The following is a 14,770-nucleotide window of genomic DNA, read 5'->3' as shown; positions in this document are numbered from 1 at the left end:
GTAAACTATCATCTTAATTGTATAGGCTTTATGACGAATTGTAACCCAATTTGAATAAATTATTCCAAATATTTTTTACCACACATATAATATAACTCTGGGGTCAGTTGAGTGAATTGGGCCTAACTTTTAAATTTTTATTATTATTGAGAATATAAAGGTCCAAATTTGAAAAGTGAAAAGTACTCTTTCCAGTTTTTTATTGTTTTGAGTGAATGATTGAACTTGAGCCAAAATGATTCGGGCACCAAATAAGTTTACTTGATTTAAACACCTTATGATCAAATCTATAAATCAGTATTCGATATAAAAATTTTAGTACTACAAACCTTTTGCAGATTATTATGGATTTAGGGTGCATATTTTATTGCTTTTAAACTTCAATTTCTTGTTATGAACAACATCAAAATACCATATGAATTTGAAAAGAGCAAGGTTTTTAAGAAAAACATATTATATCATTAAAATACAAAGATAAACACTCAAATAAAATTCCATATCTCTCCACCTAAACCATCTGTACAAAACTAGTTAATCATCACCACCTTCTCTACCTCTTGACAATCCCCTCTCCGATCACGCTCCCGCGAGCACCGACCGCTCGTACACCTCGTACGTCTCAGGCGCCTCGACCCCACCCTGGCTCTGGCTCGGGCCACCAAAGCATAAATACTGATTCATCACCAGCCTCCTATTCACCACTCCATGCCTCCTCGCCCCTTCCTCATTCGAGCACGAGGCCTTTGGGGCCTCATGCTCGATCAGAGGAGGCGGGGCCTCCAACGACCCCTGCGATGAAAACGAAATCTTCGAGAAGGAACTCGAACGCGACCTATGAGCCCCCCTCGGGATCGCTTGCATCACCCCGTGCATGACTCCCGAGGCGAGCCTCTTCTTAGCCGTAGGGCTAGGCTGGCTGCTCCGGACAGACAGCGTCCGTTTATTGCTCGTTGAAGAAGGCGCCTTCGAGAACCTCTGCCTCAGAGGCAGAGGAACCCCCTCCTCTTGCACCGGCTTCTTCACCCGTTTAGGCCAATGCAGGAGGCGTTTGAGGCGCTGCGCTGCAGAGGCCTTGCTACTACGCGCCTCCACCACCACCACCTCTGGCGAGCACGAGCTGAGGCCAACGCTGCGGCTGCCATCCGAGGCATTCTCCAAGCCGGTGTACAAGAAGATCTCAACATCACTTATCCGAAAAGAGGTCCCCGGGCTGCTCCCCATGCTCTGCCTCTTGATGTGGGAGGCGATCACACGCCTAGCCGAGTAGTCTTGGGAGGTGAAGATCCCTCCCGCGGATATGAGGTGTCGGGTGAGCAGCTCGGAGGAGGCAGACAGGGGCCTCTGCCTCAGGATATCGAGAGGTGTGGCCCCATCCTGGTCGCGTATGTTGACATCGATGGACTTGACTGTCATGAGGAGCTCGATTAGATTGGAGTGAGTGTTGGCTAAAATGGCTAAATGGAGAGGGGTTCTGCCTTGGCTGTTCTTGGCATTGATGATGTCTTCGACGGGGAAGAGGTTCCCGGAGAGGAGGTGCTTCATGAGCTCGAGCTGGCGGTCTAGTCTGTGGAAACCGGGGCTCTGGAAGCCGGAGACCACAGCGTGAAGGAATGTCTCTCCGGTGTTGTTAGTGGCGGAGATGGATGAAGGAGAGGCTAGGATTAGGGCTTCAACGACTGCTAGATGGCCGCGTTGAGCTGCCACGTGCAAGGCAGTGTTGCCTTGGTTGTCCGTGGCGTCGATTAGGCCAGGAGACGAAGCAAGATCTGTCACAACCTGAGCAAGATTGATGTATCATCAACAACAGATTCTATCATTAATCTTGCTTCATTGAACTATAAATAACAAAATCAACCATTTGCATTTTGGATTCTTGTCCCTATCATATAGTACTACTCCTATAATTTAGCATAAAAGTAGTTTAGTTATTCTAACTTTGCATTTTAGAATCCATTATCAATCATAGTAGTCTATGCTGACAAAGAACAAAATAAAGTTGTAAGTAGCAAAATAATAAACTTAGTTAGCATTCCAAAGTTTAGCCTAAATAAAGTAAAAAGAGACTATCATAATTTCAAATGATAAAATGCTACTAGCATTCTAGACAAGATAATACTCTGTATGAGATAAGTTAGAATAAGATTTCCTATTTAGGATTAAATTAGATATCATGGCATGTGAGTGAAGTGGTTAGTTATGAAATACATTTTGGTATTAAGATTTACATTAAGGTTAAACCATTTTAGTGATATTCAAATACTGTAATTTTAGTCCAACTATTTACACTAAATTCAAATTTAAAAGAATATTCTCTATATTATGGTTTTTTTACTCACAAAATTTTAAAAAGTTTTTGGTTTAGATTTAACTTAAAGATATGTATTTTTCACTTAAAAATAAAAAATGAGATTAATTTTGGAACACTATTCAAACTAATTACTTATCCCATTTTAGGTTTTAGTGTATTATTGGAGATGAGAAGGTGGGCCAAGAGCTCATGGTGGGCTAGGATCCCCGGTGAAAGGGTGCATAACAGAGGGTGTTATTCCTCACACCCCATTATTTTATATAAAAATTAATTAATTTTATTTGATGAATAAAATAATGGGTGCGGCCCTGCGGGTAGGGATGTCAATGTAGCCCGTAACCCGTGGGCTGGCCCGAATAGCCCGCCAAATTTATAGGGTTAGGGTTGGAAATTTCTAGCCCGATAAAATCAAAACCCGATTAGCCCGCACCCGATTAACCCGCAACCCATTAGGGCCAGACCCGAAAACCCGATGGGTTGGCCCGAAAACCCGATAAAATTTCTAGTATTCTATTTTTTACTCATATTTCGACATTGCATTTATTAATTTTAACTAAAAAATAACTTTCAATTTTATATTAAATATACAAATTATATATTGATTTTTTATTAATATAATAATTGATAAATAAATTAAAAACTTCAAATTCACAAAAAAAAATATTTAAATTTCTAAAACATATATTAAAATTCTACGAAATATCTCAAATATAAGTATTTGATCATGTTTATGATTGAATTTAAGAATATATCTCAAATATATCATAATTAAATATTTTACATTGTATGAATATTAGTAATTTTAATCATTATTTATTGAATTGATCGCATGTTAATATTATCGGTAGCAACCCGATTAACCTGCTGGGCTAGCCCGAAACCCGAGCTTTTAGGGTTAGGGCTGAGCTTTCATAACCCGAAAGAAATCACAACCCGATTAGCCCGCACCCGATTGACCCGCAACCCGAGTAGGGTTGGCCCGAAACCCGTCGGGCCGACCCGATTGACATCCCTACCTGCGGGTAACAGCATGAGCACCCCCGCTATGCACCCCTCGACTGTAGGGCATCCCATCCCGCTCATGATACAAAGCCACAGTCGAACAAGAAATAAGATTAGTCATAGCAATATAATAACCCTTGAGAAAAGAAAAGGGGGTTTACCTGAACCTGGCCTCGGGCGGCGGCGGCGTGCAGAACAGTAGCTCCCCCGACATCCCGATACGCCAACGCATCGTCCGAGCAATCCCGGAGCAGCTCCTTCAGCAGCCGGAGATTGCCGCCTCTCGCCGCCGCGTGGATGGCTCTATTCATAATCTCCAACTTATACGCCGCCGGGATCTCCCCTGCCTGCTCCTCCCCGGCGGCGAACCTCGGCGCGGCGGCGAAATCCAACACCACCTTAAAAACCTCCTCGCTCTTGCTCCTGGCGGCGGCGTAGAGAATATCCGTGACGCCGTATTCCCCCTCGCCGAACACAAGAAGCGGGTCCCTCTCCAGCAGCTCCCTCACAAATGCGGCGTCGCCGGCGGAGGCGGCGGTGTAGAGGAGCCAGCCGCCGTAGCCGCCGCCGATGAGGGAGTTCTTCCCGTTCTTGATCTGGCACTCCGCCAGCAGCCGCCGGGCCACGGCAGAGCGGCAGGCGGCGACGTGGTGGAACTCCTCGTCGTCGTCCCACACCGTCTCCAGCCGCCGTATGCGGCGGAGGGAAGTCAGCTTTATGAGGTGGTTGCCGTCGAGGCGGAGGAGCTGGCGGACCAGGTCGTAGTAGCCGTTGGCGGCGGCCCAGTCGATCGGGGAGGCATACCACCACTGGTCCCCGGTGCTCTCCCACCGGAGAGGGAAGTATGTCGCCGGAGTCATCCTTGACTTGACGGAAATGGGGAATAAGGTGTAAAGATTGAAACTTTTTGTGATTTGAGGAAGAGGGTTGTGAATTGTTTGTGGATTAAACCAAAAGCGAAGATCAAATTAGTGTGTTTGATTAAAGATGAGATTGATAAAGGTGGTTGGGTTGCCGAAATCCGTATCTCACTGCAATAAGAGAATAATGTGGGAGACTAGATGGGGCCCGCCACTTTTTCTCGCACCAGAATTTCACTAAAGAGTACTCTCTACTATTATAAAATTAGAAAGCTGCTTTCACAAAAACATTTCCAATTTTTATGTCAATTACATAATAATTTTGTTATTTGCATATTCGCTGTTATTGAAAAAATATTATGAAGACTCTTTGAATTTTACATTTTGTACGTGTGAGATATTTTTACATTTTTACAACTATAAAAAATGACATTTTCGTACATTCTATATTTAAATAAATAACACGATGAAACCTAAATATACCTAATAGTTGTAATATAAAATTAAGATATACGTTATTATTTGTAATAAAATAAAAATTATGTTTATATATACCTTTATCATAACGCATATAATTCAATTTTGATAATTAATACTAAAGTTATTGTTTAAATGATTCTTTATATGAATGACTTTATAATTTAGTACTATTAATTATAAAGATTATAAAATTCAACAAATATATGGGGTGGTAAAAAATTAGTTGTATGAAATTATTCTTATAGAAGGAAAAGGTTTATGATTGTGTAGAAGGACATTCATCAATCACCATTATCAACTAACAAATAAAACATTATTTCACATTAAAAATATATGATTTTTTTTATAAAGTTATAACCATTAAATATAAATATCAAATTAATACTATTCCATAGGTGTAGTGTGATATTATAATCGCATCAATTTATTTAATTACTTATTTGAGAATTTTCATTCTGCAAATTTTATACTTTGACAAGATACGCCCATCACAAAAAGGAGGGGGGTAAAGAAATAGGGTGCAGGGGAAAAAAGGATGGTGAGAAAAGTGGGAATAGTACAAATAAAATATTTGAACAGTTGAAGAAGTAATTATTTGAGATTTAATTTCATTCTGCAAATTTAATTTGACAAGAGAATTTAATTACGGCCATTACAAAAGAGAGGGGTAAAGAAATAGGGAGCATGGAAAATGATGGTGAGAAAAAGTTGAGATTTTGGAATAGTACAAATAAAATATTTGAATAGTTGAAGAAACATGTGTAGTGCAAGAATTATTACAGTGAGGAGTAGTAAAGTTAGAATAAAAAATAAAGAAGAAACACATGCCGGCATGAGTATTGTTTATAAGAGATAATGATTAATAAACTCACATTCATATAATCAGGATTAGAAAGCCATCATTTTTCTCACCTGCAAAAGTAAGTATAAAAAATAATTAATTTCAGAAAATGGAAATCTGGCTTCCCTACTATAGGAATTACAATTAAAAAAATCATCACATCATGAACCAATCCACAGTGAAGTCGAAAATCTCAATAATAATAAGATCCTAAAATTTTTTGAGTGATCTATAATGTCTATGCCCATATAATTAGGAATGGAAGAAAATTAAATAAAAGCTCACCTTTCTAGATGCTTACAGTAGATTAACTTTGGACCTAATAAAAAATAAATATAGTTGAACTTATCGAATTTTGACGAATTTCATTAATTATAAAATTTAATTGGCCGGTAGCTTGTACAAATATGTGGCCGACTCAGCTAATATTATCAATATAGCATAATTTAATTAATTATGTAATGCGCTCTACCAATCTAAGTAAAGAATTTCTCTTTCGATTTAATATCTTTTGTCATGAATTACTCCTATTTAATCTTCTTAAACATATACTATTTACATAGTATTATTAGCATGTACTGTAGATTATATATATACATTGCAGATAGTATTGACAAGGATTTAATTTCCTGATATTTTTTTGAATTGTTTCTTCAAATTATCGCAATCTTTTAATACATAAAAATGTAGTATCGCAATCTTTTAATACTATCTTTCACTGTCACATTTATTTTTACAAATTTTAAAAAGAAAATACTATCTCCATCTATAAAAAATCTTAGTAATGGACGACATGTTAAAATGCAAAATTGATAAAATTAAAAAAATAATAGTTAAAGTATTGTTAATAAAAAATGATATTCACATTCGCTTCACTTCTCTCTGCATCAATCGTGGTATTGTATGTACCTTGCAAATAATTGTCGTGGCTCTTCTTCAAAAATTATATATTAACCACAGAAATAACAAATAATTAACTATTGACGATTGAACTTAATTGTCGTGGCTCTTCTTCAAAAATTATATATTAACCACAGAAATAACAAATAATTAACTATTGACGATTGAACTTAGTACATTCATGGTATCTCTCTTGCATGCATCGCAATGAGAGTGCACTTTGGAGCACATCGCTGTAATTTTGAGAGCAAGAAAACTAGCAAAATATGCTGTAAATAAGAAAAGGCCGAAGAAATTGAGAATATATATAATGACCTGATTTGAATTGAAGGTAGATAAATGAACCAAAAATTGAAGTACCTTTTGATATAGTGGGGCGTTCGGTTTGCAAGATTGTATTCGAGATTAAATTTGTAGTGTATTTGGTTCATGAGATTCAACCCTACAACTCATTTCTAGATGGATAATCATGAGATAATTAGTCATAGGGAACCCCCTATGACTAAAATAATCTCACAACTCAATCCTAGATTTTATCTTAGTATTATTTTATCTTGGAAATTGAACACCACCTACAGAAGGTAAATTAAATGAGACTTTTGAAAGAATAATATACAGAGGAGTTTGAAAAAGGCCTAAATTAATGTTTAGGCCAAATGTAGAGCTGCATAAATACTGTTTCCAAAATGGAGAAAGTTTTATCTTTCTCAAACTTAGCAACAAATAATTACTCATTTTGTATGATCTTGACTTTATAATGAAATATAATATATTCTGAATTGTTTTTTTCAAAATCATCATCATAAACGAAAGGCTAGGTAGTAATAGTATTGCTATTTTAAAAGTAGTGTACCAATTTTTACGTAACTTCAATATTTGGAGATTGGAATTAATAGTACAATAAAATATTTGAACAGTTGAAGAAACATATGTAAAGTAGAAATTATTACAGTTCTAGTAAAGTAATAACAAAAATTAAAGAAGAAACACATGCCGGCATGAGTATTGTTTTAAGAGATAATGAATATTAATATATTAACATTCATATGATCATATCAAAAGGAGTAAAAAGCCACCATTTTACATTTTACTCTCCTGCAAAAGTAAGTACTATATATAATAATGGAATCCTATAAATTTTGAGTTATGTAGGAATATATAATTAAATATGTCCATATAATTAGAGGATTGGAAGAAATTAATAGTGAAAAGTCTAGATGCTTCTGCGCCATACGCCCATACAGTAGAGAAACTTTGCACCTAATTAAAAATAAATACAGATGAACATTTCAAATTTTACGAATTTAATTAATTATAGTAAAATTTTGTTGGCCGGAAGCTTGTCCTAATATGTGGCCGACTAACCTAATATTATCCATATATAAGTACATAATTTCTCATTCAATTTAATCTTATGCCAGGAATGTGCTATTTAATTTTCGAAATAATTAACATAATTTTACATAGCATGTTAGCATATACAGTACTCTCTAGCACGTCACGTCATAAACCCGATTTTCTTTTGTACACGAAATTTATATTTAGAGAGTTAAGTGCAGAATGAATAAAGTATAAGAATGAAAAGAGAATAAAGTAAAAGAGAAATAAATAAAGAGATAGTAATAATAATAATTGTGTTAAATTTTGCCAAAAAATGAAATGACTCACTTTAGGTGACACGTTTTCAAAAAATAATACGAGTCACCTATTTTGAGACGAGAGAGTATATTATTAATAAATTGCATATAATGTAAATATGGATTTCAATTCCTTATATTTTTTGAGTGGTTTCTTGAGGGTATAGCAATCTTTAATACGGAATAGTATATTCCATCGTCACATTATTATGACATAATTTAAATGAAAAACAATATAGAAAAGCAATAATAAAGAAAAAACAATGTTTTAAAAACCGGACCGGCAAGTGAACCGGCGTCATTACTGGTTCACTGGTTCAACCGGTTCACTGGTCGAACCATTGGTTGAACCGGAATACTGTTTATATATATATTATATATATATATTTATTTATTTAGTAGTAAATAATAATTTAATTAAATGTTTTATCAATAAATATTATAGTATTATACATTTAATAGTATTATTATAGAAAACAAGTCTTGTACTAGTAGTATATTAGAATATTTAATAACGTTAAGTTTAAATACAATAATAAATTATAATACACAATATTAAAAACTAGTATTAAACTCTATGTATTTATAAACTCCTATTAAAACATTAGTGATTGTAAAAGTATAATTAAAATATAAGAAATATATTATAATTAACAATTTCGAATATATAAAATTAAAATGAATTATCTTACAAGAATATAAAATTAAAAAGAATATATTTTTAGTGAATGATAGAATTTTATTAACATTTTATCAACAAATATAATTAAATATATAAATTATACTAGTGGTAAGTTATTGTAAATAAAAAATTTAATATTTATGTATAAAAATAAATAAGTTCATAGTATTATTTTCAAAAAGTAATGCGACAAAATAATATTATACACAAAGATATATGAATAAACATAAATTAAAAACATATATTTAGTAAATACTCCTAGTATATAATCAAATAGTAGTAAACTTTTAATATAATTAATCACATATTCTTAATATACATATATACGTATTACACACGAATTATTAGTTTATATAGATAAAATATTTCGTGTTTAACATATGAAATAACTTATGTTCATATTACTACCAAGAAGTCATTGTGGTGTAGTGGCATCGGGAGGTCTTGAGTTCGACCCCTATCAAGGCCAAAATTTTAGAATATAATTTTGAAAAGCATTTGAACCGGTTTCCGGTTCCCGACCAGACCGGTCTGGCCGGCCGGTTTCGGCGGTTCATGACGGTTGAACATGTCACTAGTTTTATAGTGCTAACCGGACCGGACCACCTACCGGTTCGCGGTTGAACCGGTCGAACCGGCCAGTCCGGTCCGGTTTTTAAAACATTGGAAAAAACATACTCCCTCTATCCGCGAATAGGAGTCTCGTTTTTCCATTTTAGTCCGTCCGCGAATAGGAGTCCCGGTTTACGTTTACCATAAATGGCAATAGGGTCCCACCTTCCACTAACTTATTCCACTCATATTTCATTTAAAACTAATATATACAAGTGTGACTCATACTCCACTAATTTTTTTTATCCACTTTTCTTAATATTTCTTAAAACTAGTGCCGCCCATAAATGAGATTTCTAATAGCAGATTGAGGGAGTACATGTTTGGAAAAAGAGCAAAATTGGGAGCATGCGAATTAGTCTTGGATTTTAGCAATTTAATATTTTTAATTGATTTAATGATATAGTGATTCTCGATAATTGTAAATTGAGACTGTGACTCAACATCCTTGATCTGTCCACACAACACAAATATTGGAAATGTTTTTTTTATTATTATTTCATGTTACTATTAATCATTCAAATTGAAAAATGGCAAGAAAATCTTAGTCCATAAAAAATAAAATAGTTTTATTACTTCTATCATTTTTTCTCTCACTCTCTTTTCGTTACTAATTGCATATTGAAATTCTGATCATTTATAATTATATTTATTATTTGTGGATAAAGGTAATTTTATAGATCCTTGAGGTACTAACACATTATGATCCTTCTTCGGTGTTGCACTATTTCCATCTACATTTAACCAATCCTATTTCCCTGGATTATATGATATGGATTTGCTGGCATCCATTTTTTACATACCGTAATAAATAGTTTATATTTTCCGATAAATATTTTTTAATCGTATTACTTATTGCATATACTGGTATCCATTTTTTTTATTGAGTGGTATATGTTACTCCTAATTGATAAAATAGTTCTATTCAAAACAAAAATATTTGGATTTTCTGAGCTAGAACTATTTTATGTTAAAATTCGTATTATCAATATCTTATTAGTGAACAAAGTAGAATTATCTATATCGATGTATGGTGCTTTTTATCATCACGTCTCTTTACCACGACTGTGGACACACCATTTGCCCTCTCACATGGGATGAAAGCAAAACATGCCAAATGAGCAATTGCAGAAATTAAAAATAGCAATTAAATCATGCAACGTTTGAATAAAACATATAATTATGTATATCAAAGATACTAAATTCCTAATTACTAATATGGAAATTGGCCCACTAACAAAATCATGTGAGAATTGTACGATAAGTGTAGAAATGTAAAAGGAGATGTTAGGAAAAATATATGGATACAGCGAAAAAGACAGCAAAAAGTGTCGAATTTATTAAAAAAATCTTGCAAAAACAAGGGTTGAAAATTTGAAGTTAAACATTGATTTATCAATCCATTATATACAAAAAGATGGCAATCTTTATACGGGCCCCCACCGCATTCGGGTCGGCCCGGATGGTGAGAAACAATTGTAAGTGGTAGAGACCACCGTAATCATGCCCTATCATCATCATCATCATCATCATAATCCCAATCACAAATCTTCTCTTCTATTTTCATAATTTATTATCAAATTTTATTCAAATATGCCAAATAGTACACTGTAAACAACAGCCATTATGATTATGATAATTGTCACTGCTCAAACTATGACTGATAATTATGCCTTGTTCATAATTTAGTTTGAATACACGAATTATAGCATTACTTAATAGTTAATTTACAAACTCAAGTCAAAATTCATGACCAACTAAAGCTCATGTATTTTAAAACCATTAACATAAAAAACTAGTGATATGTCTATAATTATTTTTCTAACTGCGGAAAAAGCAACGAAAATTATACTTATTACTTTGAGTTACTAAAAAATCATGACTTGAGATAGTAAATCAACAAAGAAAATAAGTAGAGATTATATTTTTTAAAATTAAAATCACTAAAAATTCTCCATCAAAGAACAACTCTGAAGTAAATGGTTAAAATAACTCACAGATTCGCACACAGAGAGGCTCAATACTAAAATCAATCCAATCTAGAAAGAGACTAGGAAACATTGGGCTTGGGTGGAAAAATGCTTATAGCCCACACAATAATAGAAAAATTAGTTTCAGTGATGAGATAATCGAGACACGTCTGATTTCTTGGATGGGTACTCCGTTTAAAAGATTTGATAAGTGCTTGTAGACTGCCATGTTTTATGCCGTTGTGTGGACAATTTGGGATATTAGAAACAAAATGGCATTCCAAAATTTCAAACCTAACTAGGAGTTCGAGAAGAAACGACTTTTGTGCGTCATGGAAATTGGGTGAAAGGGTGGTGCCCGGAATTTTTCCTTGTACATGGGTTGTTAGTGGATGAGTCTAAGGTTGTTAGAGGCTGGGCAGGAACAAGAGTTTCATGAAGAGGTATGTTGTGCTGACTTTCAGTTGAAATCTTGGCTCTTGTTGATTTTTACCTTCTCTTGTGGAACTTTTGTTGGTTTGGCTTGGTGATGAGGTGGTTGACTGGTTGGTGTGTTGCTTTTTTGGGGCTGCTCAGTGTTATACTTAGGGGTGGGCCAAAAACTGAAAACCGAAAACCGAATATCCGAACCGAACCAAACTAAAATACTGAAATTCGGTTCGGTTTTCTGTTCGGTTCAGTTTTGAAAATACAAAAATTTCATTTTTTCGGTTCGGTTCGGGTGAAAAAAAAATTGAAAAACCAAATAACCGGATTATATTTTAAATATAATATTACATTATATTCTATTGTTTTAATATATTATATTATATAATATATATATATATATATATATATATATATATATATATTAAATAAATAAATATATTATATATATTAATATATATGTGTTTTTTCGGTTTTTTTATTTTCGATTTTTTCATATAATTTCGGTTTTTCGGTTCGGTTTGAGTTTTGAACTAAATTCGGTTTTTTGATTTTTCAGTTTAGGCAAAAACCGAACCGAAACCCGAATGTTTACCCCTAGTTACTGTTTTTTCTTTTTTTTGGATCCCCTATTCTTGAAGGAATGGAGTTTCATCTTGGTGGTCTCGCCTTGTGGCTTGCCAATTAATTGAACTATCACAAAAAATAGAGTAAACTACAAAAATGGTCCATGGACTATGGGTTTATGTAACGCCCCGTTTTTCTAAACCTAATTTGTGAACCCTAAAGGACTTGTATTTAATGCTATTAATATTGCGAAGTCTGTGAATTAATTGTTGAGTGGAATTATTGCTCGACTAGAAATTTGTGAAATAAATTAATGCGCGAATCTAAAATAATTCCTTTCCGTGGGGAATAAATATATTGGACTCAATCCCGTGTTGGATCGGATAAATGAAATAAATAATATAAAAATTCAGTCCGTGATAAATAAATTATGGACTGCATAATTTAAAATAAAATACAAAGTAATGTGAATTAAACTAAACTAATTTAATATTCTCCATGTTGATTTGATCATCAATCGACATTAATTTAATTTTTTAAATAAAGATTTTGTAAAGATTATCCTCCTCCGTGATGAGACTTTCCTCATCCGTGCTCTGCAAACAAATAACAAATAAAAGAAAGAAAATCGAATTCTCCCCTCAACCCACGTTAGAAAAGCCGCCCTCTCTCCCCTAAATCTCTCCCATATCTTTTAACCACTTCCCTCTATATTAACCACTTCACAAATTCATTCTTTCTCATACCGTTCTCTGCAGCAAGAACCAAGACAGATTCTTAACAACTTCAATTCAAGGTAATTCTGATGAAGTTTCCTCTATTTTTTTTTCATTATTCAAACCAACTCATACGATCTTTTCCCGACAGAAACCGAGAACCCAACTCGACAGGGGAAATTACCATGTATTCGCTCAAAATCTGTTCAAGGTATATGATCACTTGTTTCCTCAATTTCAGTCACATTCTGTGCATACCATGTAAGCAACGCAACTTACGATAACGGTAACTAAATCTAATCAGTAGCTCGAACAATTAAATAAAAAGGAAACGAACTTTAATTTCACCAAAACAAGTAAGAACTTAACTGTAAGTTTGAAATCGAGAATCTCGGGTTGGTTTCAGGGCACCGACGCTGACCGAACCCAACGGCGAAGGCAAACTGACCGCAGCCTGCGGTGACGACGGCAGCGGCGCCGTGGCGACGAATGCAGCAGAGGCTGACCGACGGGAGGCTGCAGACGACGGCAGTTTTGGACGCGCGACAGCGCCGACAGGACCGTGGCGACCGCAATTTGTCTTCCCGGTGAGCAGCGGCCGGCGACGGTGGAAGGCGACGGTGAATCGGAGAATCGACGGTTTCTGTTTTGGGGCTTTCTCTTTAATTGGGAGTTTTCGTTTTCTTGTGAGAAAAATCGAGAGAGATGGAGGTGAATTTGGAACTTCGTTTGTTAGTAGCTGCAATTTGTGGGAGAATACAGTAGAGAGAGAGGGGGGAGGGAAGCCGACGTTTTGTTTAGAGAAGGAGAGTTGATATGTTTTGTTACTTTTGCAGTAAGGTTTACTTAATTTTGTTTGTGTATGTTGGGGAGGGAGTATACGTGACAAAAAAAGGCAGTATATTTTTTTTATTTTTTCTTTGGGCCTGCTCTTTTATTTTTTAAAAGCAATTGGGCCACATTAATAAATTAGATGTTTTGTTAGTTGGGCTCTCTTATATTTTTTGGTTTGGGGCTTAAAAATTTTGATTGGAGATATAAGGTGGGGAAATATTAAGTCTTGGGCTTTAAATAAATCTTTGGGCCGATAATTAATAGTGACGAATTATTTAATTAATTCTGGAATATTTCGACGAATGAATAATTTTATCCTAAGTCCGAAATAAATATAGTTCGAGGGAAAATGGTTGCGATAATTTAATTATACACTTTTAAATTTGGAGATTTTATTTCGATATCGTTGAGGAAAAATACGAGGAGCCAACGGAGGAATTAGGGGCGTAAGCGACCGCCGAATAATCGAAAAACTGAGATAAAACGAGATAAATAACTTCGCTTAGGATGCATGCATTTTTATTTATTTGTTTGAAATGTGTGTTGATTTATGTACTATCCAAATGTTAAAGGTGAATCATCGCAAGTGAAACGTGATACCAAGGGGAGGAAAGTGATTGTGAATTAAGCAGTCGAGGTGGGCTTTCTTTTAAATAAGGACAACGTCCTAAATATTTTATCGATGGAAATGAAACTGTATTTATCATGCCGTGATTTGTGTTTTAACGTGCCTATCTGATATGGGTATGCGCCATTGTTATATAAATCGAATTCGGGTCCTCGTAGGGCCGCAAACCCTACTTGGACTAGTGTACACCTATGGTAGATCGTGTGCTAGCGTACGGGCTGGCCGGTCTAGTGGCTTGGTTTGTGGCCACATTCCAAGTCATGTATTGGCAGATATGGTAAACGTCTATGGGAAAATGACTGATAGT

The 14,770-nt window shown here is 34.9% G+C and overlaps 1 protein-coding gene and 1 long non-coding RNA gene across 2 annotated transcripts; one reads left to right on the top strand and one right to left on the bottom strand.

Moving 5' to 3' along the window:
* Positions 1-436: 436 nt before the first annotated feature.
* LOC121791370 (kinase D-interacting substrate of 220 kDa-like) lies at positions 437-4,395 on the bottom strand. Its single transcript, XM_042189340.1, has 2 exons — positions 3,472-4,395; positions 437-1,776 (listed from the first exon to the last, which is right to left on the bottom strand). Exons 1-2 carry the CDS (start codon positions 4,168-4,170, stop codon positions 577-579), a joined length of 1,899 nt encoding a protein of 632 aa, XP_042045274.1. The 5' UTR covers positions 4,171-4,395; the 3' UTR covers positions 437-576.
* Positions 4,396-13,047: 8,652 nt separating this feature from the next.
* LOC121791371 lies at positions 13,048-13,731 on the top strand. The gene is made up of 3 exons (XR_006048555.1): positions 13,048-13,081; positions 13,153-13,212; positions 13,408-13,731. It is a non-coding gene; the product is annotated as an uncharacterized LOC121791371 (long non-coding RNA).
* The last annotated feature ends 1,039 nt before the right edge of the window (positions 13,732-14,770 follow it).

The sequence above is a fragment of the Salvia splendens genome, unplaced genomic scaffold, assembly GCF_004379255.2.
Source record: "Salvia splendens isolate huo1 unplaced genomic scaffold, SspV2 ctg791, whole genome shotgun sequence".
Lineage (NCBI taxonomy): Eukaryota > Viridiplantae > Streptophyta > Magnoliopsida > Lamiales > Lamiaceae > Salvia > Salvia splendens.
This window is presented reverse-complemented; position numbering and strand designations above follow the sequence as displayed.